General features: G+C 36.7%; 1 protein-coding gene across 1 annotated transcript in view; it reads left to right on the plus strand.

Moving 5' to 3' along the window:
• ADGRB3 (adhesion G protein-coupled receptor B3) overlaps positions 1-25,313 on the plus strand; it is a 498,176-nt gene extending 472,863 nt beyond the window's left edge. Inside the window, exons 28-31 of the mRNA XM_088137454.1 lie at positions 471-1,114; positions 13,480-13,515; positions 20,021-20,125; positions 23,664-25,313. Of these exons, the coding sequence (XP_087993580.1) occupies positions 471-1,114; positions 13,480-13,515; positions 20,021-20,125; positions 23,664-23,855 (977 nt within the window). The 3' untranslated portion in view covers positions 23,856-25,313. The remainder of the gene's footprint in view (positions 1-470; positions 1,115-13,479; positions 13,516-20,020; positions 20,126-23,663) is intronic.
• Positions 25,314-25,544: the final 231 nt, after the last annotated feature.

The raw sequence follows: 25,544 nt of genomic DNA on the forward strand, positions 1-25,544 counted from the left end.
TAATTGAAAAGAGAAAGGCAATCACACATCTCTTAATAGAATAATTTGTCCCCACACACAGCTCTCGGTAGTTATAATATCAGGACCACTCTTGATTTCAGCTACTGTAAAAGGAAAAGAGGAAAAGAAAAAAGGAGCAGATCCTAAAATCAATCAATACTTTGGGGACTTTCCTTCCTCTTACAATTTAATCCTAAATGATCATCCTTTTCTTTGATATACAGTATAAAGTCATAACTACTTTGCTTTAAACTTGCTTGAGGGTTCAGCCTTCCTCAACTTGGCCCCCTCCTTTGTCCAGGCTGAAAGCAGGCTGAAAATTCTGGGAATTGCAGTTTCTACCTATCTTGTGGCCAAGCTGAAGAAGGTTGTTCCAGCACCAATATGAATGAAGACATCCTTACAGTTGGAGTCCAACTTCTAGCTTTTGAGGCATTTATCAATTTGTGTTCCTGCTCTCTAATTCACAGTTCTCCATAAAGACATTGGGCCATGCCGAGCAGCTACCATTACAGGCACCCTGTCCAGAATCTCCCTGAATGATGATGAAGAAGAGAAGCCAGCAAACCCTGAAGGAATGAACTATTCAACGTTGCCTGGGAATATAATTTCTAAAGTGATCATTCAGCAGTCTGGAGGCATGCATATGCCCATGAGTATGAGTGAATTAGCTAACCAGTGTCTTAAAAAAGACAACACTGAGCTGCGGCGAACTGTTTATTTATGTACTGATGACAACCTGAGAGGTGCAGACATGGATGTAGTCCACCCTCAGGACCGCATGATGGATAGTGACTACATTGTCATGCCTAGGGGTTCAGTGAACACACAGGCATCTCTGAAGGATGACAGCAAGTTGAATATAGGCATGGAGACCTTGCCTCACGAAAGGCTTTTGCACTACAAAGTTAATCCTGATTTTAGTATGAACCCAAATGTAATGGACCAGTTCAATATGAATTTAGATCAACATCTCCCTACCCAAGAACACATGCAGAACTTGCCTTTTGAACCTCGCACAGCTGTAAAGAATTTCATAGCTTCCGAGATGGATGATAGCACAGGACTAGCAAGAAGCGAAACTGGATCAACCATATCAATGAGTTCTTTGGAGGTTAGTGATATAGAAATGGAGTGTATGCATCCTGTTTTAGCTGTGTCAAATACAGTTGGCTTTCTCAAACCCCTCCCACCTAAACACACACACATCAATAACAAGCAATATGCAACTGTTTTCTCATGGTACTAGGTCATGCTACTGGACTGTCAGCCCTACGAGGTAGACCTGATCAGGAAACTAAGTCCACAAGAAGACTAGAACTATAATGTATTGAAATAGGCTATAGTAACAGAAACTTGCAAGGCTACCTGTGTTTCCCTTCCTTCCCCTTATACCACAAGGAGTCAGGAGGGAGCCAGTCTGAGATGTTTTCTAATATTTTCCTACCTCTCTGGGCTTAACACATGTTTCTGCAGCTATTGTTGTGCTTCTGGATGGCTTCTCTTTTTTGATACTAATTGTATTAAAGATTATAATTACAACAGTAAAAACTAATACAAACTAAAAGAATAAAAGAATAAAAAAAGTAGAAGTGCAGAAAAGAAAGAGAAAAAAGAGAAAAATAAATAGAAAAGAAAGAAAAATAAGAATATAGTAAAAAAAGAAAATATATATATAAATGACTTCCCCTTCACCACAACAATTATAAACAATTTTAGTAACTTCTCTCAAATGCAACAAATTATCTCGTCTTCCCATATCCCATCTCTTATCAATAAACAAATCCATTAAGATTCATCAGTTCAGTCCTGATGTCAGCAAATGTCCATTAAGGGTTAACAACATATCTATTTTAACCTTGATCAAATAAACCGACTTTATAATCCTTCATTTTACTTTTAACAATCTTAATCTTTAGACCCTTCAAATAATGTAGTAGAACTTGATTTCTTTTCATTACTTTCTTTGTTCCTTCTTCAAAACTTTAACAAGCCTCTTTTGTAAATCCAATATAGGAAAATTATCCAGGTCACTCTCTTGGTTTGTTGTTTATATATCCCTTTTAACTATTAGGACATCAGCCAGTTTCTTTTGTATGTCCACTGTAACATCTTTTACCATGTCATTCTTAACTCCTATCATTTTTAAATCCACTTTCAAGTCAGTCTCAATCTTGTCAGGTAGAACTTGTTCCTCTTCCATAACATCTTTTAGACACAGTCTATCTATAGAGGCAAACACTCTTAAAATTAACTTCTGGGTCCATTGTTCAAAAATATCCTTCAGTATGTCCAGTGTTAAAATATTTTGCTTCATTCTGTAATTGTAAGTTGAGCCTGAGTGTTCTTCTCCTTTAATTGTAATCTTTAGTTCCCTCTAGTTCCCTCTAGTGTCCAATTTTTAAAGCCTTATTTTTTTTTTAAATCAAAACAAAAGCATTTTCCCATGGGAAGGATTCCTTATATTTCATTCCAAAGTCTTATTTCAAATTTATCTGGACCCTTAGTCCATTTGTTAGCTCCCTACATCAACACAACCACATGAATAAGACTGATCATCCTCATGATACAGCAGTGATTAATAAAAAAGGCTTATCCAATCAACCATAACCTTATGTATGGTTCAACAAAAGTGAGGGGCAACAGGAAGAGGAACAGTATTTACTCTGTCCTGAAATGTCAGACTGGCCATACTGTTAGGCAGTGTGATGAGGCAAAATGCACATTTTTTTAATTAATTGTTGTATTTTTGCTTTGAGAGATGGGCAAAAGTTTCTGTGATTCAGGGGCTAGGGCTTGCCTCTTGTGCAACTTGACTGGTTTTGCATACTATGCATCTTCAGTGTTTTGAAGTGACCCTGTTAAACAGAAATACAACTAGTCAAGAGAGGTGCTAATGTGTTGCCTACATTTATCATAAATACACATTTCTGTATATATATGAAATTACTTTCCATGCTCTGCAAGGAAGTCTCTTACAAACAATGAATGACTGGGGGAATTTGGGCTGGGCTGTTGGGGTATCATTGTAGCGCCTGAGTGATCTCCAGACAGGTTGCTCCTGCTTTAGTAAATTGGGCTCAGCAAATCAGACAACTTCAAAATTAATTGAAATATAGTACAGCTAACTTCAAGAGAGGTTCAAAGTGTGTTATATTAGGGCAAATATTAGGGCAAAACAGTATTTGGAAAAGGGAACAAAACAGGAGGACATGTGAAGTCTTATTTTCTGAAAAAGAGCAATAAAAGCTGGATGGATGTCTTTGGTACCAGGTAGAAGCCTATGAAAAATGACAAAGTTCTTTTCTATTAATGAGTGACTGGGAATTGCAATATAGTTTAATTTTGGCACATCTTGCAGTCCTGAAGCTCAAAATGTTTCCTTTTCTATGTCAAGTGAACATGAAAGCTAGTCCTGGCTCAAGAATATCTGTCTTGGGCTGGGGAATATGCCATTTATTCCTTTAAAAAGTAAAGAGAGTATCAGTAACCTTCAGAAGTGTATGTTTGCTTTCATATGAGAGAACTAAAGATTTATTTTCTTTCATTTTACTCTTTTATCATACACTGTATGTATGTGTTTGTCTGTCTCTCTGTCTATCTATCTCTGGTTGCCTCACTGCCAAGTTTTTCTTAAACTGGAATTAAATGGCAGATTGTAAACTCCGATGGAATTTCTACAGGACTCACCAATTTAATAGTGCTTTCTGCTAGGCATCTGATAAGCCTACTGTAGGGGTCACCAGTAGCTAAGCAAGATGCTGACATTCCTTTAGTTTATATTTGAATAATATTTTTATAATTTTGCATTTGCAGTTATCTTTCCAGATTTGAACTCTGAATTTTGCAGTGCTGTTTGAGGAAACTCACATGCACAAACACCTCTTATATGTTGAAATAACACTTAAAAATGCCTGTTTTAGAGAACTATTGCAAACAAATGTCAGCATGAGGCATTACATACAAAAATACTTATTTAGAAAAAAGCATATAACAGTTTTAATTTTCTTGTGGGGTCTGTGTTTGTGTGTGCATGTTCCATTGAGTCATTCTTGACTCCTGGTGACTGCCAAGACAAGTAATTAAAAAAATAATAAATCCCAGAATGAGTGCAGAAAGTTAAGACTAGCACACTGAGAAAACAAAAGAGTACCAGACATAAAGATGACTTCTACTATGTCTCTAAAATTACTGATGACATTGAACATCTGATAAGTTTATTATTTGCTTTCTTTGCAAGAGTAACAATGAGGCATCTCATTGTGCAGGTAGATAGTGATTTCTCTGTTCAGACAAAAACTGCTGCTTCTTTGATCCCGCACATGTTACGGGATGTTAGAAAACATTCTAAGTCATTCACATATTGGCATTAGAAGCAATAGCTGGCACAGCAGAACTATATCTGTGTCCCTCTCTGGTCTCTGTGTAGCATCCCTTCTGCATAAATGCTAATCTAGTGAAGCAAAGTTGGTGATGACGAGAGCAAAGCATGAGACTAGAAGCAGCTCTATTTCTGAATTGCTGTGCGTTTCAGTTATCTTGGCATTCATTATGTTTTTATAGCATCAGTTCGCTCCACCTAGAAGGTTAGAAGTAATGGAATAATTCAGTCAACATACGAGATTAAAGAAAATATTCAGATTTTTAAAAATTTGTCTCTTTCCATTTCATAGCACACTAAGGACTTACGTACAGTCATATTAAGCTGGCATTTAGCTTACGGATAGATATGTCACATCTGCAGAAATGTCCATTTTTGGCATGTTTCTTAGTCAAAAGATGGAATCCCTAGATGTTGCCACTGAGTGTGCTTTTAGGCAGATGACATGTTTCTCAACTTTCATTCTAATCATAACCCCAACTATCTTGATGGCTGTTTGCGTAATTTACATATTGCCATATTATCATTACTTCTGTGTAATTAATTAGTTATGCTAGTAAAGGGCACTGGTGTGATTTGTGGCCTCTGCTCATCAATTTTAAAGTCTGAAAATGCAATACCAATGATTGTTAGATGCATAATAAAAGTGAGGAAAGAGTGCCAAGGCAATTAAGGGAATTGTTTAACTAGGAAATTACTTACCAAGCCATCATAATACAAGTAGATCTTTCAGTTCTTGCTTTCAGTAGGGATTCTGATCAAATTCTGATTTTTCAGGATGCATTCAGAATATTTTCTACTTAAAGAGGCAGAACATAGAAAATGTGTGATTTAGTATTATTTACAAGTATTAGATAGGTTGTCAGTGACTAATCTTTGAATCTTTATTTTTACTGCAAGTATCAAATGGACATTGGTGAATAATTGCAGAAAATGTAGGTTTATTATTATACATATAGTCACATACAGCAGGAAAAAAACGTAATGTGACTCATTTAAAAGCCATCCCCTCCCCCCCTTCCAAGAAATAACTGAAATGGCTCCAAAGAATCATCAGGTGGAAGAAAATAGTATCCTATAAAGACTTGTACATAGGGAGGTGTAAATGTTCACACAGTGCTTTAGTAAGCACATCATATAGCAGGGACAGAGAACTCAAAGGCCCCCAGCATCTCCTAAAGTCACCCAGAGTGGGAAAGACTAAATTTTTCAGATTTTTCAAGAGTGTGTTAAGGATCAAAACAGGTGCCTTACACTGACAATGGTTTAAGGCATTCATTGCTCCCATTACAAACCCTGAAAATCCCCCAAATCAAGATGATTTTTCCAATGGACTTTTTAAGTAAGAAAATGGTTCCATAAATTTCAGGGATTCTAGCCTGCAGTTTCACAGGAGCTCCACAAGAACCTTGCATGGATCCTTCCAAAAATTGTAATCCTTAATGTGGTAGCTGGGATAAATCATTAAATACATAGAATGCAAGTATAATAGTTACATTGTATTACATTACATAAACAGTTATATTACATTACATATAATTATTATAATATAATCATTATATTACATTAAATTAATCAAACTTAATTTTTGCCCTGGCTCCATAAAATGACTCTACCAAAGATCAAATGGGGCTCTTAGTTCAAAAATGTTTTGCACACACACACACACACACAGTGTCAGATGTGAAGTAGGTCTTTTTAAATAGAATATAGTTCTCAATCCAACTTAGAATTTTTAGGAATTTCAGTTGGGCTTTGTCATAGGTAGACATCGTGAAAGGACACACTAATCAGGAAATTAGACAGGAAGCTTTATACAGTAAAAAGACGCTCCTAACAATATTCAAAGAACATCTCAGTCCAACACCATCTCATGCTATCGAATCTATCCATACAACAGGCTTCACCCTGATTACAGGAAACCCAGGTGAAACCTAAATCAAGAATCTAATTCAAGCAAAACTTACGTCACTTCTGTAAAGTGCCCATCCTGATTTTTTACTGGTGACCTCTCCATTCGCACATCCACTGACATCATGGTCTCTTGGTCCTCAGGATAACTTTTTGGGCTTGCAAGGACTGCAGGCAGAAATGGGCAGCTAGAAAAATGCTCACGTTAGCAGAATTTCATTGGGGGCCTGCAGTCCAAAGTGTTATATTGATATACACATGTATAAGAAATTTTAATTTTAAAAATTAAAAGTAAGCTTTAAAAAAACTTAAAATGTATACAATGTTAATTAGGATAATTGGATACTAATTAATTAATATTGTTGTTAGCAAAACTATCTATACCAATCTGTTATCAGTGCCAAATGTTTCCCAAGAAAGTTACACCAATAAAATACCTGATGAGATTGATCATTAACTGTGGCACTATTTGCAAATAATAATTTAAAAATCACAGCATTACAGACTCCTTCCTGTTTCTAGGAAACATTATAAATATATGTAAACAATCAGGGTTAAATGATCTATCCTAATGCAAAGTGTACATGTTTATACAAATAATAAATAGGATCTGAATCACACATTAAAAAAAAATACTGCCATTAACCTATATCTATTTATAACAGCTGCATAAGTACAGCAGTACAATAATCATGAGTTATGAATAAACACTAAAGAATAAACAATAAATCTAAAAGAACATTGTGCACACTGCCTAAATGACCTATGTATAACTGCTTGAGGATCCAAAAGAAAAGATGAACATCAGCTGTGGGTTATAATTTGCCCATGACTTTATTGCTACGCATAGCAATAATTATGTCAATAAATATTTAGAAATGAAAGAGGGGTATTCCAGCCAATCTTCTTACCATTCTACCTTACTAAAGGGGCAAGCCTGGCTACCTAAGTTCATTTCTGTTCTTGATCACTCTGTCATGCCCAGACCTATACCCTGAGAGGCCTTAGGCTATTTAAGTGTGTGTGTGTGTGTGTGTAGAGAGAGAGAGAGAGAGATCAGAATTTAAATACAAGTTGTCCAAAATCTGCTGGATGACCTCATATACTTCCCTCTAAGGTACTACATAGGGAAGGCAAAAACATATTCATCTTCACTTATTCTGTGGAATGTGAAGGTGATTCCTTCCCAAGACCAGTTAGATAATCAGTAACTGATTGATAACTGGGACTACCTGAGGTGAGTGAGTCACTGGGATGAAATCAAGCCATTTCTCCCTGCTCCCTTCTTACAAGACGTACCAATTTTGCATCTCAAACATTCTAATAGCTGGATCTTGGGATGGGTGCAAGAGCTCTGACTCAACTAGTCCAAACTAGCTCCTACAGCCTGTGAGTTTTAACAGGAGGACCATAGTCTGAGATTGAGGAATCTCATTCAGTCTTCCTTCCACACCATCTTGACCTGACCACAGCAAATTGACATCAGTTCAAGAGTCTTTAAAAGAAATAGAATGGATTTGAAATTATTACATTAACATATTGTTGTGGCTTTTGTGACTGCAGAGATGACAACCAACCTTTCTCTTAGCTTGATTTCTGCAGTTTCAAAGGAAATCTCTTGAAGAACACCTCTTCAGTTCAAATTTGCATGCTTTTAAACTGGAGAGTGCTTTGAAAGAGTATAATTAGACAATTGGACTTGTTAAGCAAGTCACAGCAGGAACTAGCTGATTCTGGCTGATTTTGAAAAAGCTAAGCAGGGTGGGCCTAGTAATTCCTTGGATGGGAAACCTAGGCACATCTGTAGACTAGACAGGAAATTGAAATAAAGCATCCTAGAGGAAGGCAGAGACAAACCACTTCCATACTATTGTCAGGGAAACAACATGTGATCATCAGGTGGGCGTTAACTTTACTTTTACTTTGAAGGAGAGCAGTAACTTCCAGGTGTTTTGCTTCAAAGATAAAAGGAGAGGGGTACTTATGGAAGAAGATATCCAAATTAAATGCATCTCTCTCTCCCTGCCCACCTCATTCTCTGAAGCAGAAAAACATATAAAATATGGGGGCAGTCATAGATCTGTCATCTGTACTTTTTCAGGACAGGTATCTTCGAAGAGACATCCTGAGAAAAAAGGAAACACTCGTTCTCTCAAAGTGTGCAGAATAACTTTTCAAGAAAAATCATACTACCATATACCCATTAAGGCTTTGAGCAAGAACATTGACTTCAATTAATTTTCTATTTCAACAAGTCAACAGGGCTTACCAAATGTGTTTGGTATTGAGACGGATGGGAGAAAAAATCTGGTAGCATGTTTGTTTAAAAGTCGGCCCTGGTTTGTATGTTTAGTGTGTGTGTGGCATGGAAAACCAGCATGAACGCTTCCTTCTATAGAGAATCCAACACGAGCCAGGCTTCTTCTGCTATTCCAACAGGGAAACCTGATTCCATTTATTTTTTACCCTCAAACAAGCAAGGGAAAAGGAGGGTCTGTTTCACATAATTCATGTTATTTTAGCACACTTTCTAGCTAAAATCAGGAGCAAGTCCTCTTCTGATTGTACTTCCATGGAGTTCTTTTTTAAAAAGAAAGGCAGAATTCTAAGAATGAAATCCATCAACCTTAGGAATTATACTGTGCTTACTCTTTTGATTTTTTAATTTGCCTATCAGGAAGTGGTATCCAGTCCAGAGTAAGACCACTGTGTGGGGAGAAAATTTTGAACTTCCCTCCAAATGCCTTGTTTTGAAAAATTTCTACAAACAGCATTCATAGGATTTAAAATAAAACTTCCTTTGCTGCCAAAGTTTGAGTAACTAGCTAAGTGGAAGTCCCTCATGTGGTATTCAAAACAATTTAGAATTGATCCACCCCCACATATATTTCAAATATACAGTAGGCTGATCTAATGAAACTATTAGGAAGCAGCAATTTTCACTTCATGTACAGTATGTTTAATCATACCACATAACTCCTCTGCGCCTACCTATATTAGGGATTAATCACCTGCAATTCTTGTGTTCAGCCCTCTTAGCTGGGATTGACATATATAAGGATATTTAAGACAGAAGAAGCTATGTGCGCTTCTATCTCTAGAATACCAGAAGGGACCAAATGTTTCACCTCTGCTTTAATTTTGTGGAGGGTAAAGCAAATTCTCTCTTGACTCTGGAATGGGACCCCTGGATATTAAATTTATTCTCTGAGTGACTTATAAAACACTGATGAAAAGGATTTGGATTAATGAAAATGCAGGTGCAAGCTTCACCAGAATATTGTATTTCCTGTTTCAGTTATGGCCTCTACTGCCTAATGAATTTTGAGCAATGTCTGATGTAATGAATCAGGTTGCTGATTAGATGAAAGCACACAGGAGGCATTTATCCCCCATTTCACCCAAAAAGAGGTTTCATGAGTCATTGAATAGGAACACATCTTCCTCCTGCCAACAGTTTAATGCAGGTTGGGCTATGAAAACAATCCTTCTGTGCTCTGCTATTTTTGTCCTCCACTGAACAGAGTTCAAAGTTGTTCCAGAATTATACTGAGGAGCTCTCTGTGAGGGGTTCAAAGCCAAATAGACACAAAATGAATTATGCTACAGTGTTCTTCTCCCCATGTTTTAGATTCCTCCCCAGCCTTTTCCCTTAACATAAAATTTATCACGGTTCTAATGCTACCTGGGTAGTTAAAGAAATGGAAAAGTGTCATCAGTTCCTCTTTTTCCAATAATCTGGGCCTGGGAATACATTACATTAGCTCTTAGGCCTCTATCCCAAAGAGCCTATATTAAATGCATTCTCATGTTAATCTGTTCCACAACCAAATTTTACCCTGGCATTCAACCTGTATCCTTTTGTCCCAATTTCATCCTATTATTCTTAATAAACAGCTTTTCAGACCTCAAACTTTCAAATAGAGCCCTCATGACTGATTAATTGGGGCTAATTCACTTCTAATGCTTCTTCCATACTCAGAGCATTAACATAAAAAGAACCAAAGCTAGACTGCACCCATAGCTGTAAGTAAACATCAGAGTTGCAATTCCATAGATGGTACTGATTGATCTCGATTTTTCTATAATAAATTTTAATAATAAATAAAATGCATCATAATTCACGAGCATGGTGATACAGGATGTGTGTGTGGCTTTATTGACAGGAATATAGTCACTGGGTAGCAACCATGTATATTGGCTACTCAGTCAAGGTACTTAACTGCAGCACATCAATATTATCTTGTTGTCTTTTGAATCTTAGATATTTTCCCTATTGTCAGATATTTTGAACGTATCAAGTAGTCCTAGGATTCTCCACAAAAATGGAGCTGCATATCTAGCTCTTCCCTTTGCCATCAGTGTAACAGTTTAGCCACATTGTGACAATACTTGAAACTGTTTCTTAAGATTTATCCAACTGCTTATTCAAACAAAAAGTATTTATGAATGGGGTTAGTAGAAAGCGTCTGTTTTGGGGGGACTGCAATCATAGAATATTACTCACTCTGAAAGTAATGACTCTTGGAAACAATCAGTTGTAAATTATGCTATTTGGGCATGATACATTTACTCTGGAAGTAGCACCAAATGTAAAATACCTGAATTAGTTTCTGTGCTCACCTTAAATGGAAGAGAGAAAGCAAACTGCATACAGCACCACTGCTACCGCTACCCCTGTCCTACATGCTTTTGAGGATTGACTCAGTTAAAAGCATGTCTTTAAAGCTGGTTCCAGGTTTCCATTGTAAGTCTTACTTATTTTATGTTAATGTAGATTAATCGTATATATGTCCAAGACAGGTCCATTTACAAATAATACCAAAAGTGTTACATACCTAAGAGAGTATAAAATAGTTTTAAAAGTATTCTGGGTTTTTTTTTATTATTTGTGATTGCTATATACGTTGTTAAAATTAAATCAGAAGGGTCTTTACCACGTAGTCCTCTTTTTCTCATTGTCTGGCTCTATTCAGACATAAGAGTAAATTATAGTTTATTGTGTCAGGAACAAGCCTCTTTCTGTACACTTTCGCTGCACTGTCTTCCTCTGGTTGAGTTACAAAGAGTTTAAAACCTTTCATTTCTATTTTCAGTCAACTGCAGTTTAGCATCCCATCTTATCACTAACTTTAACAAGGCTTTGTTGAAAGAAGCCAACATTATGATTTGCAACTTTGTCATTTCAGTAGATGAAATATTTAAAATTTGGCTCAGTTTTGTTTACTTCTTGCAACATTAATCTGTTTTTAGTTAATAACTGAAGCAAACGCTGGCAATCCACACCCACACACATCTGTCCAGTCCCAGCCATGTGCAATTTTTTTTTTCCCTTGACCATTTCTTGTCAGCACCTTAAGTCTTTGTGGGTGCATCTGAGCACACAAGAGTGTTATGTGCTTTTAGGCAAGATTTATTTCTCCCTGTGTGTGAAAGAATGTGCATTTGACTCAGAAAAGAGGGAAAGGAATGCCAAGCCATTGTAGAAAAGGTATTTGTGTCCTGGAAAAGTAGAAAGTGTGAAAAAGAAATTCAACACTACACCACTTTGATTGTGTTAGGCATAAGTTGAAGTAGAGAGTGCTTTGACAGGCTTCCAAGATTCTGTTACAGTATCCTAACTGCATAAAAGTACATTATAAGATTTCTAGTTCAGTAATCCCTGTTTTCTGACATGGCCTACCTCAAAGGGCTGACACCTTATTTGCAGTGCAAAGCAAATGTCAGGTGGGAAAAAGCCAGCCCAATTTGGTTTTGCAAATAAAAGCCACATTATCCAATCAGGTGACTTCTAGATGTATTGGACTACTACTTTCATTATCCCTGAACATGGTGGCTGAGAATAATAGGAGTTATAGTTCAACACAGCAGAAACAATTTGTTCAGAATTTTGTAGCAAATAATGTTTGAGTATCAACTTCATAGCTTTCAGTTCTTCCTTCCCTTCCCTATATTTTGGAGAATGGTCTTGACTCAATGTGTGCAACTTTGAAAGTAAATGTGCATCCCATTGATTTAAGGCAGAGCTGAATGGATGCTTGTCAGCTTGTATTGGGTAGAAATGCATATACAGACCTTTTTCCTAAGTCATGGTGCCAAGAAAATGGCATTCCCCATAGGCACATCCTACTTATGCCCTCTATCTAAATATATTGCCACTTGAATGAAGTGAGTACTACGTGTATATTTTTACTCTACAGCTTACGCAGATGGCAGTACAATTTCATTGCCTTATTCCGGCCATCTAGATGGCATTTCTTTGGTTATTAAGGGAGCCTACTGGCAAAATGGAATTGGACCACTTCGTGATCAATTTTCCAAAGTACAAACTTCAGCAGATCACATCCTTCTGCTTTTGATTTGGTGACAGCTATCAAGGCAACAAATAAAAACAAGTTATGGTCATGTGATAGATTTAAAAGAACAAGTTCATTTAGCAGTTGGCTTTCTATTTCTTTTTCCTAGCCAATCTTTCACCTCCTCTTTTGATATACTGATAAACCACCAAGATGAACATTAGAAGGTTAAAAGTAATTTCTTCCATCCTTCCTTGAATGGAAGGAAGACAGTTTTTGTATTATGAAAGAGTCTGGTCTGTTTTATGTTACTCTCATATTTTCTATTTCTTTTAAAATCAGTTGAAAGCAAGTTTCAATATTTGAAAAACTCAGATCATGAAGAGTTTCATCTTACTGTGACAATAAAATCTAAAAGATGGTTGAGAAAAAAATTGTTGATTAAACCCAGGCTATATTCTCAGTTTGGGTTTCTTTTGCAAAATTTCAAATGGTAATTTTAAAAAAATATTTTTTGGTGTAGCATAATGGGTTATTAGAATCTGATAAAGTAATACACTGAAATAATATTAAAGTAATTCTACCAGATGCTGGATTAGATCGAGCTTTAGTCATATTTAGAGTGGACCCACTGAAATGAGTAGGACTTGTAAATCATTATTCCCTTGCCTAGTTGATGGATCTATTTTAAATGTGATAAAAACTGGATCCAATTCAAATGTTCTATCAAAGCCTGGACAGAGTCCTGCTGGATTGGAACAGCATATAAGATTCAGTAAATAAGTAAATAAATAAATGGTATCCAAAACAAGTGCAGTATGTTACTGTATCAATGCTCAGTTAAATTAATATGTGATTTTGTTTGTTTTGTTTTCTACCAATATTTTATAGAGGAGAAAATCACGTTATTCTGACCTCGACTTTGAAGTAAGTGTCCATATACTAACTGTATTCAACCAGTTTGCATTTGATTCAAAGTATGATGAATGTGAAATGTTTGTTTAAATATATTTTAATTCAGAATTTGCAGACATTAATCCATGCTTTAATTATATGGTAAAACATTCTGTTGTGTGTTTTGTTAAATCTGTACCACTGAAATCTCTTCCCTAACTTTTTTTTTCTATATACATTTTTATACATGCTGTGTATCTTTTTTGGATGATGATCCTTTAAAAAAAATTTACATTTTGTTTTCTTTTGTTTTGACATTATCACAGCTGTACTTTCTTAGCCCTTTCTCCTTATTTGGGTATTTCAGACATCATCTTTTCCTCCTTAGATTGTATCCTTGTATATTAATTTGGAACACCCATCTTTCTTACAAAATTCTGAGGTGGGGGGGAAGGTTGGACCATGGACTTTTAAACCTGCTCACCTATTTAAACACATGAATAGAGATAATATAATGCCTCTTCTCCCAAGTAACTAGAAATCAGGTTAATTTAAAAGCAATAATGAGAAAGCCCTTGTGGCACCCTGAGATTGACAGGTATCAGTAGGGCAAAGTTCAAGTATCATCGTATGTTTCTATATTTTCCACAATTTGAATGGAAGCCCTTCCCACTGACCTACCTATACGTATATCATCTACCTACAAGGCACCACGTTGCAGAAAGTTGCTATGTATAACAGAGGCACTTCCTGAAAGATCAGTGTGGCATGCACATAGAGTAATATTATCTCCAAATGAATCCCCGGAGGATACTCCGAAATTGCTCAGCTGAAATTGTACATGAAATGGTTAGGATTGGACCTAAAGTCTTATTAGTTACCCAAGTGTCACCTACAAAACCCAGACATTTGCAGGCAGGCTAAATATTCAGTCATCGAATTATGGTTTTCTATATAGTTGCTATTTTAGAAATTTTAGGTTTTTGGAATTTTCAATCTCTCAGGGCAATTTTGAATTATGTAGTGCTACATGTTTCTAAATGCCTATGTTTGGTTTGCCTTAATTTATGCAGAATTTAAACTTAACTGAACAAATGCTTCAGACCTAAACATACTCTCTTACTATGACAGATCAGTCTATGTGATTAGTAATTTGATTCTGTTACTTAAAAATAAATGTCATTGGTTTCTTTAGATGATATTCTTAAGAAATAGATTTAGGACTGAGAAGCACCTGTATTTATTGAGAACAGAGCATTCTTCTTCAGTTCATTGGAATATTAAGAATGTGTAGAATCTTGTTTTATGTGTAACACTTCCTGTTCATGCTAACTGGAACAATCTGGTATAATTAATTATGTGAAACTGAAAGCTTGCATACTCAATGTACTCCTAGGACCACTTTATCATCATTTATACTCATTAAAACCAGGAGAATCATTCATATTAATGTGAAAGGACAGACAGCAGTACATAACAGAAGGTAATGGTATGAACAAATACTCCTGCAATTGAGAGAAGAATCTAGTTGATCATGACCATTTATCTGATAATGAACTGTATTTTTTAAAATACCTTTACCCTAAAAACAAATAGAATTCTAATAATTTCATTATTAAAAACTTGCAAGAGAAGTAAGTTAAGGGAAGGCATATAATTAGAGTGATTGGAAAAAACGCACTGTAAATCCATCAATCCTTTTAATTAGCTTCTATCACCTTTCTGTGTAAACATCTTCCTCTGGCATTCAAAACCATGATTTGGATGTGAAATGTTTAGTCTTCCAAGCAACCTGGTGGTGGTAGAAAAGAGTGTAGGGACCATCTCTCTACTACCTCAGCATCAATTACTCCATTCTTCCAAGGTTCCCCTCACTTTCCAGAAGGAAATAGAGACTGTGAGGATAGCCTCCTTGCCTTTACCACAGAAGAAACTGAAATAATTTGGGACTGCATTTCAAACGCTAGCCTTCCCAAGGGACTTGCGTAACATAACTCAGGAACTCTAGTTCAGTGAAAACCATTCTGGTGATGTCAGTGGAGATGGGGAGCAGGGCAGTGAAAACGTTATTCTGCCTGCTGGTCCCATTTTCTGATCTCCGGTATTGCTGTGTTCTTGTACATAGTGACCAGTCACATCCAAAAAAGGGGAAAAGTTTTTTATGGAAGATTTTAAAATGTCGAACCATTGGTCCCTATTTCTACACATAGCGTGCATGTGCCTAAAGAAAAATAAATGTAGGAGGCATCCACGTAACAATCTTCACAAAATGGTACACTAAATACAAAGACTGTGAGACATTAAGTACCAAATCAAGTACCAAAAGGCAATTATAACTTTTTTTGTGAGTATATCAGAAGAAATTATATAATCACAACACTGAACAAATCTTGTGAGTCATACAGTGCCATTTAAAAGGTCAAATATTCAGTATGGTTCTTTCTTAGCATTTTTCTCTATGGCAACTGATTTGAAGACATTCTTCTTATCACTAGGAGAGTGATAAACACCACTGCTCCTGTGAACATATAAAAACGTTCTGTTCACCTTTATCCTTCATCCTCTTCCATATTCTACTTGTCAGCAAAACTGTGAATATTTCTCCAAGCTTATCAACTGCCACTGCTGTAGAATTTGGTGTTCAAATATATATCACATGTATATCGCATACATATCATATATCTGTCCAGAATCCCACATATATGATGTGCTCAGCAAGGAGGCAGATGTCTCAGTCAGGCAGAAGAAAAGCATAGAGACTCACCCAACTGGCCAAATAACCCAGTTTGTCAAAAAAAGGAGCTCCCAGTATGTTATTTTGTAATTTGGAGGGGAGAGAGAGAGAGAGAGAGAGAGAGATGCCTTCTCCATCTCAGCCCATGCCCTTTGGAACCCCATTCCCCTGAAATACATCTGGCCCCTTCTCTGGCCATGTTTAAAGGAGCTCTGGAAATGTGGCTCTTTCCAAAGGCCTTGGGTTACAGTGGGTGGAAGGTCGGGTACATTTCATTATTTGATTGTGGTTTTTCTTTTGACCTTTGGATTCTTTAATTGTTATATTGGCTTCTGACCAGTAGGGGGCACTACATGACTGGTTTTGTTCTTATTGGGCCTCTTCGAGTTTAGGTATCCTCCATACTAGATGTTCTGTGTTCAACCCTTTCACAGGATTTGAACCCACAGGCCATGTATTTGCTGACTATGTGGTGCATTTTGCTTTTAGAGCTATCTAAGCCTGGCTTTCAGTAGAGAGCTTGCAGGAAGAGAGGTCTTATAGAAACTATGCAGGTACACCTTCCTTTAATTCTTTAATTGTATTTTATGATTGCTTTTATTGTACCCTGCCTGGAGTCATCATAGAGGTGGGCATCCTTACAAATTTCTAAAATAGATAGATAGATAATATATTTCAGTTTATTTGCTTAGGCTTGCATTGTAACACTTACAGCCCTTGTACTTTGGCAAATCTTCCCAAAGTAACAGAAAGCCATCAAGGATAAGATATAGTTAGTTAAACCCCTTTTAGACTTTGTGTGTGTGTGTGTGTGTGTGTGAAGCACTAAAAAGTTTGCTGTACCAGAGTCAGTGTTTCACAAACAAACTCATACTGCAGGCAGTTGTACCTACATCAGAACCCCCTTTCTTGTGACTTACTTTAGCACTACACACCCTAACCCTAACCCCAACTTTAACCCTAAAAGAACACCCAACTAAACCAAAACAGTGAAAAGCCATCACCCCAAAAAAGAACAGAAATTGTCACCTGATTCTACAAAATTTGTGTCTGATAATTTCTATATAAAATATTTTGGAAACAAATATTGCATTAATAGAAAGTTGCATCTATGTGGAAACACCACAAATGTGCTGCTTGAATGTAGGAGCTATGAGGGTTCCTCCTCTCTACCCTGGAACTTCATAAAGAAATAAAACACATGACGCTACCTCCATTCACTTCTACTTCACCCAAACTTGCCCTGTTAATGGCTCACAGTGGAAGAACTGGTTTCTGTTGTGTGATTCCTCTCTAGAAAGGGGAAAGGAGATGCTAGTTTGCTATTTTCAGTGCCAACCCCAAATTTCCCATGATCTCTAACATATAAAAACAAGAGCAAGTATTGTGTATATTTGGTATGTAGACTGAGTTCACATATTGTGCCAAGCCAGAATATAGCATGCTTAATTTGACTTAGCATTATGGGAACCCAGCCATTATGATTTACAAGCCACACATACTAGAAGTGGGCAACCTGAGACCCAGCACCAAGGCAGGCCCTGAGGCATTCTTTTAAACGTTAAACTGTCACTAACTACAATTGCTAACAGATGAGGACATTGCTTCTCACTATTCTGAGGTGGAAATGCCCAGAAATGGTGGTATAAGACTTAAAATACACTTAATGCAATTGAAAGACAAAGAAAATTCCCAATTCCCTATAAAATCTGGAAGACACAAGCTACTCATTTATTTTAAAACATGGTTAAAATAAACCATGGTTTAGTATATGTGAATGTAACCATACTCCATTTGACCTCTGGCAAATATGTCCTCCACTTACCAAACTTACTTAGCTTCCTTCAAAATCAATAATCCAAAATTATTAAATGTAACTGATTAAGTAGCTAATCAATTGTTTTTCAGTAAAGTTCAGTGTAGAGATATAGTGCTGAATATTCAGTAGTACATTGGGTCCCAATCACAGATTTGTAAGCTCATCAAGCCAAATGTATACACAGTCCCCTTTTCAGTCCTTTGTGGTAAAGGCAGCCGGGTATGCAGAGATCTTGAGGATGGGGCTTACTTGTATTACTGTTTTGTCTACTTTGATCCCAAACCCTTTGCCTTGTAGGTTGGTAATTCCCATCTTTTCCTTGAAGTTTCCTTGAAGTAGGCCAGAAGCTTATAAAGATCACCACATAAACCAGAGATTTTCAACTCGATGCCTTCAGGCACCTTTGTACACATGATGCCCTCAAAGATGTGCATTGTATCCCAAATTAAATCAAATTTAAATCACTTTTAATTTTTTAAAAGTGACTGTTGTCATATGAAATCTTCACATCTTGTATGATTTCAAGCTAGAATAGACATTAAATTTCATAATCCTAATCCTCCTTATAGCTGTTCTAAGTGACTTCTTATTCTAAGAAGTTTGTATAAAACTACAACATTTGTTCCACATTACTTCTAGTATCCTTGTTTATGTTCCTCTGCTAAGTTTCTTTCAAAGCTCATTTCTTATAATGGGGCTTATTTAGCAGAGAATCATTTTGAAAATGCAGTTGTTGTTTTTTTCAAACATGCACATATGTAGAGCTGAGTGTGCTCCTGAGCAGTTTTAAAATTGCTATTTTTGTAAATTTCCAGAAAGTCAGTTGGGTGAGTCTTCCATTAATTTAGGTCACCTATCTCTAATGCATATTCTGCTCTGCAAGAAACATCTCACAGTCCTAGTAAGGTTAATTAGTTTATAAATATTTCCTGTGTTTTCATGCCCATATTATGAATCAATATGGCACTTCCTTCACCATCAAAAATTAAGAATATAAACCTGAAATTTGGTATTCTGATAATCCTGCTCCTCCACTACTTGAATCAGAATCCCAATTCATCATTTAATTAATATCTTGCTAAAAAGTAGATGTGTAGCCATATCCTGTACAGGTATTAAAGACATGCATCCCACTTCTGAGTAATGAGAATTTTCTGGGGCGAGAAGTACAATGACAATAAAGATTACTTTGACTTTGATTATTGAGAAAGGGGTCACTGGAGAATAATGCCATTTCGGTTCTACCTGTCTGTACAGAATGAGCCCGAAATGAAGGTTCCCAGCATTAACGTTTTCTGTTCCCATTTCTCTTCTAGCAGAACTTCTAGTGCTGTAGGAGTTTCTATCAGACACAGTGGCAGAGAGGCTGCCTTCTTGTTTCAAGGAAGCCAGGGCAAGGAGTGGGAGGATTCCAGTCTTATGCTAAGTGGTTTCTTTTGCTGTTTCCATGGCACTAGAAATGTGGCAGCGATAGGAGTTCTCTCCTTGCTGTTGGCTGAATCTTCCCATTCAGTACAGTCCTTCATGCCACGGGTCTCACAATACTGGCTACCTTTCCTGCTCCATAAAATTTCAGATGGATATCTTTCTGATCAGAAGCATATACAATTACTGAATCTTCCAAGTTCTGCCTATCAATATGGACTTTCTTCCAGAAAAAGCTCATTTCTTTAACACTATGACAAGCAATGAATATCATTCATAGTGATACTTCTCTTCTTGTGATGATGCATCTTCAGAAGCACAAAATAAATCAGTATTGTTTTCAGCAATCCCAGAAAGGGAAGGGGAGAAACAGTCCTTCAATTCCAAGAGTGCACAACACAGATCAAATATGACATGGTCTGTTTCATTTCCACTTCTTGTGTCTCAAGCAAGAGACAGCCCAGCTAAATTCACTTTGCTTTATTATGTTGGAGGAAATAATGGTTGTTTGAAAAACATACTCATTATAAAATATTAAGCAATTATATTCCATTTTGCAGAAGGTCATGCATACGAGGAAGAGACACATGGAACTGTTTCAAGAATTAAATCAGAAATTTCAGACACTAGACAGATTTAGAGATGTACCAAAATCAGGCAGTATGGTAAGTATGGTATATATTATTTTAGCCTCCAGTTATGAACTAATGCCTTATTTTTTAGAATTGTTGGGGGGGGGGAACTATACATTTAAGATAATATATTAAAAAAGTTTATATTATTGTTTGTTAATGAAAAATATCCAAATAACAGAATGTTATTCATAAAGCTCAGTTGCTAGTGATAAGGGCAGATTTAGAAAACATTGTTCAAATCTGTACATTTTTGGTCAATAGAGCATGTCACAACTGAACAGCTTCTGTAGCTGTTCTAATATTCATAGTTGTATAATACTATGAATATTAGAGTATAGCTGTTCTAGTATTCATAGTTGTTATGCTTTGTTGACATCCAGGATTAATTACTATGCTGAACTATGTATATAATGATGTTTGAAAACTGTTCAGAAATTCTAGGTAGTTTAAAATTCAGCTGTCAAACTGTTGTTTAAAAAATGATATCTATCTCTGCCAGTAGATATCTCACTAGAAGTTACATATATCACTGACTTCCAATCAATTTCCAAGCACAGCTCAGAGAGTTGGTGGTTACTTCCATATACAGTAATTACTTGAAATAGGAGAGTTCTTCCATAAAGAAACAACTATCCTTTGTGTTATCTTTACAAGCTTTCCTCTGAGTGTCCCTGCTTTAGAGATAAATTGATAAAATCTTCTTGGTTGTGGTATTCTGAGTTCCTCTGAGTATCTTGCCACTTATTCGGGTTTCTAAAAACCCCTATTCAGCCTTTTAATTATATGTTAATTTCCTTCATTTTTAATATGAGTGAGATAGATAGATAGATAGATAGATAGATAGATAGATAGATAGATAGATAGATAGATAGATAGATAGATAGGGCAGGTCATGGCATGGCTAATCAAGAGATTCCTAGGTCGCACAGATCCCCCACCCAGCATGCCAGCAGAGGATGTACAGTGGGGGTGCTGGCTGAAGCAGAAGGTTTCGCCCATTTCACTCAGTGCCACTGCCATTGTCATGAATAACCTACAGGCATAAATGCCAACAAACCATGCAAGGGATCTGTGGGATTCTCTGTGTAGCAAGTTGGCAGGACATGTTACATTAGAGCAGGTAGCTTCTATCATGCCGACCTGGTTGATCAAGCACTCAGTGGATGGCTAGATCCCAGTAATACAGGGATCTACAAAAGAGCTGCTTCTGCTGTACTGGGAATTCCCCCAGAATTTAATCCAGAGTGGGGAAGACAGAGTTCTGTCAACCCATCTCTGTGAATCAGGCACTGGAAGTGACACAAGTGATGGGTAAAGGTCTCTTGGTAAAACAAGAGGGAAGAGCTTCCTCTGCTTCATTGGGATCACTCCTTCAGATCAGATCAAATTCTGACAGATGACTAAACTCATCGTTCTTCCCCCAGTACTGTGCCCCCCCCCCAATTAGGGAGAGAAATTGATGGATGTTTTGCCCACCAACAGAGAGACCAATTTATTGCTGCATCTCAACCAACTCCACAGTCAATTGCTAGGACAGCACTGGTCACAAGCTTCACTAATGAGGCAGACCTGAGATCAGCTACAGGGCAGAGCAGATTTATATCAACATAGTTTGTGCCACCTGGAATACAGCAGATGAATCTGAATCTTTGCATATGCCCTAAGGATCTGTCCTTCTCAGTTTAGCAAATGCAAATATAAATACAGCCTAAAACTTTGACAGTCAAATGCAAACAACACCACCAATATCAGTTACTGTGATCAAATAGTTAGGTCAGGTATTGTGAATTAAATAATATTAGCAAAAAGAATGGTACTTTTTGCTAATTTTCATTCATAAAGCAATTTACTGTTACAATGTAATGTACAAATAAAATAAACCAAACAAATTTTAAATGAAACTACATTTCTGTATTGTGTAGTATCACTAAGCTACAAATTTGGGACCAGCTAGGGTGATATGTGCCTTCATTATCACGTTAAAATGAAACTCCATTGTGTTAATATTGAGCCTCTTTAACAGATTTCTAGCAAGTGATTTATTAGATTTGGTGTAAACTAGAAACAGATTCCATGTTAATAGGAAATCCTTAGGATTAGCGAGGCCCATTTCTGGTTTTTATCTGATGTAAGAACTTGTCCATATGTAAGAGCTCCCCTGCTTTGCATCATTGTTCCTTCACCATTCTTGCCAGCTCTGTTTCAGGCAGTTTTTATCTAGTAATGCATACTGTGACCACATAAAAAGCTGAACAGAAAACAATCTAGAATCTTTTCAGTTTCACGGCTAGCTCTTTTTTAAAAAAATATTTCATACACTTACCAATTTTGAAGATAAATTATGGGGGCAAACTTGTGTCTCCTGTAGAATTTTTTTAAAGGATTACTCAACAGCTTGATCTTCCTGCTTCTATATCAGACCAATCCAGGCAATGAGAAGCAGCATAAATCTAGCAGGAACAGTACTTTGATGAACTTCCAAGAGAAAGAATTGTATAACTACAGGGCAACCAGCAAGAACATCTAACTTCATCATACATCATTGGCACACTTGGCCAATGAACAAAGCAAGCATTTTTGCTTCATCTCAGAAATTGTAAAGGAAAATAGGAATCTCCAAGATCTGCAAGACTCCAGTGACTGAGGGTTTTATATGTTAAAAAAAAAAATCAGCGATTAATAACATTAAATTGTGTTGCAACACTTATTTTTTAGTCAAACTGGGTGGTAATCTAATCCATGTTGGAGCCATAGTGCATGCAATAGGAATCCTAGTTCCCTTACTACTCCCTGACACTGGTGCCTTGTTTGGAAAAATGTCCTTTTCCATATGGGAACAAGAGATTTAAAGGAAATATTCCATTGGCACCAAAGGATTAAGACAAAACAAAACTCCATGGTGCAAAAGGACTAAGGAAGATTAGGCTTCTCCCTCCTTATATCTGTGTTCCCATGTGAGATTTTTGTAAAGGGAGAATTTGTGCAAAGTACTAAAAATGTAGATATCATTTGCATCCCTTAATCTTAAGGTTCAAAGCCTGTTCTTCCCCTATTAATATTCAATGGGCACTTGCAGTGGTTATAACCATCCAGAGAAGAGAAGCTTTGCTACTGTTATCAGCCTTGATTTACAGCAAAGCATAAAATCAGCAACTTCACATAATTTGGTTGGAAGTGTTCAATCACTCCTTGTCTGTTATGAGTGCCTCCTTTTCCAGGAAATGTCAACTGAACATACAGCTGCCAGGGATGGTCAGTGAACTCTTAATTTGCTCTGCTTTAAACTCAGTGCTGGGAATTTGTTGGCAGCTTTGTTGGTAAGCCTTCCAGTGTATCAGTGCCCCCCCCCCAGAAAGGAATGAGAGATCGGACATGGAATATAGTCCAGCTTGACTCCCTTCAAAGTTCGTCTCTTATGTCAAAGAGAGATAAGTCATCTTATCTCTCTGATGACTGGTTTTCCCTTGTGATTTCTTGAACCAGCTAAAATGCAGAAGGATATTTTCTTTTTCTTTTCTTTTCAATCTCTCTCTCCCTCTTCCCACCCTAAACCTCCCCATTTTCACAGGAAAATCCAACAGGAAGCAGCAAGAGTCCCTGGGACAGTTTCAAAACCCCAAGTGACTACCCACATTACACCACCATCAATGTATTAGATTCAGAGGCAAAAGATGCTTTAGAACTAAGACCAGCAGAATGGGAAAAGTGTCTGAACTTGCCTCTAGATGTACAAGAAGGTGATTTTCAAACCGAGGTTTAATGAAAGGTGAAATAAACTGAGGCGCAAGCTTATTCTAGAATCATTTCGTTTGCACTGACGCTCCAGAGACGTTGGGAAGCCTGACCCAGCCTGCTTGGACACCGTGGCTAAGGCATATCAGCACCTTCCTGGGCCAGAAGTCAGTGGTTTTCTTTTCATACAGTCGATTTCCACTAGCCAACCTAGTGGAGGCCCCAGGTGTACAATTCTTACCATCGTGTCTTGTAAGTACCCGTGGAATGGATTTGTAAGGTCAATCTTTATAGATAAACCTCAAGCAACGGTTCATGTTGTAACAGCTTCATTTGGTTTAGTTTTCAAAAAACTTCACCATGAAGCACAATGTATATATTTATGCAGTTTTTAAAGTTTATAACAGTCTGTTTGGCCATTACTACACTTTTTACTTTATAATATAAAAAAGAAGAGGAAGAAGAAGAAAAAGAAGAAGCAGAAGAAGCAAAGTTTTGTTGTCATTAAATGAATGTCTGTTGAGCTACATTCTTCATTGCTTTAAATGCAATAAAGTAATAATCTCACTTTTATATGAATAATATATTTCACATCTTTATTATTGCAGTTTTCTCTGGAAAGCTCAGAGTAGCTTTTCCTGCTGCAGCTGTGTATAAAATATTTAAAATGTTGTATGGTGTAAATAAACTTTTGTCTACATATCAGTATTTTCAGTGCATTTTATTTTGGATTTGTTGATCTGAAATTTGCATATTTATAAAGTTTTCTTTAACAACACAGAAGCCGAAAAATGTATTCAGAATGTTAATAGTGTACTGCTATTACTCCTTTGAGACTAATGATTTCTCAAATGTATTAATAGGTTTGCAGAGCTGTTCTTTTTTTTCTAATCTATGAAGGCAACATACAATGTAAATTGGACTTGTCAGAGCATTGCTACATTTATTCTATTATATGTAAATCGTCGTCCTTTTCCATTTTGCCACAGGAAGAAAATTTCTAGACACACACTGTGCAAGTTTCAGAACACAGAACCTGAGAAAAATGTTCTTTTTATTTACTGCCATCTTAATATAATGACATTTTATTATACTTTCTCCTCTTTTCTGTAGCCAACAAAGATGTGTTATCTCCTTCGGGACTGGGGTACATAGCATGATGCTCTGCTAGAAAAAGAATGACTAGAGGCTATAGCAATCCATGTGTGATTGACCACTACCTAAATCATACGGTAGGCAATGGGTGAGGCTCCTGATGTTTCTAACTTTAGCTCCCAGGAGCCCTAGCCCTGTGAGCATTGATGAGGAATTATGGAAACGGGAGTCCAAGAACATCTGAAGGACCAGCCATTGCCTACCTTCTAAGATAGTAGCAAATCACCTCTTAACCTCAAGCAGAATGAAGATATTTTTACCCAATATTTTGTATGCTGAATTAAATTTTATAGTATGTAAAGAAGGCAGTATTAAATAAATATATGAAATCCAACTGGCCTGCGTGGTACAATAAAGATATTTTGAAATGCAAATGTTAGTGAAATGCAGAATCTTCCACCTAATTGTATCATTTAAGCATTTGTCATTGTGATGGTTGCCGGCACACTTTTAAAGCATCTCTGGATTGGGAAAAGTCTATCTGCTTACCTAATGACAGGGAGGGTTTCATTTTCTCTCATGACCGCCTTTTACTTTGACAACCACAATCCCATCTTTTCCA

This window comes from Python bivittatus, unplaced genomic scaffold, assembly GCF_059951505.1.
Source record: "Python bivittatus isolate LINGU-HERP-01145 unplaced genomic scaffold, Pbiv_v1 ctg000020_np1212, whole genome shotgun sequence".
NCBI classification, from domain to species: domain Eukaryota; kingdom Metazoa; phylum Chordata; class Lepidosauria; order Squamata; family Pythonidae; genus Python; species Python bivittatus.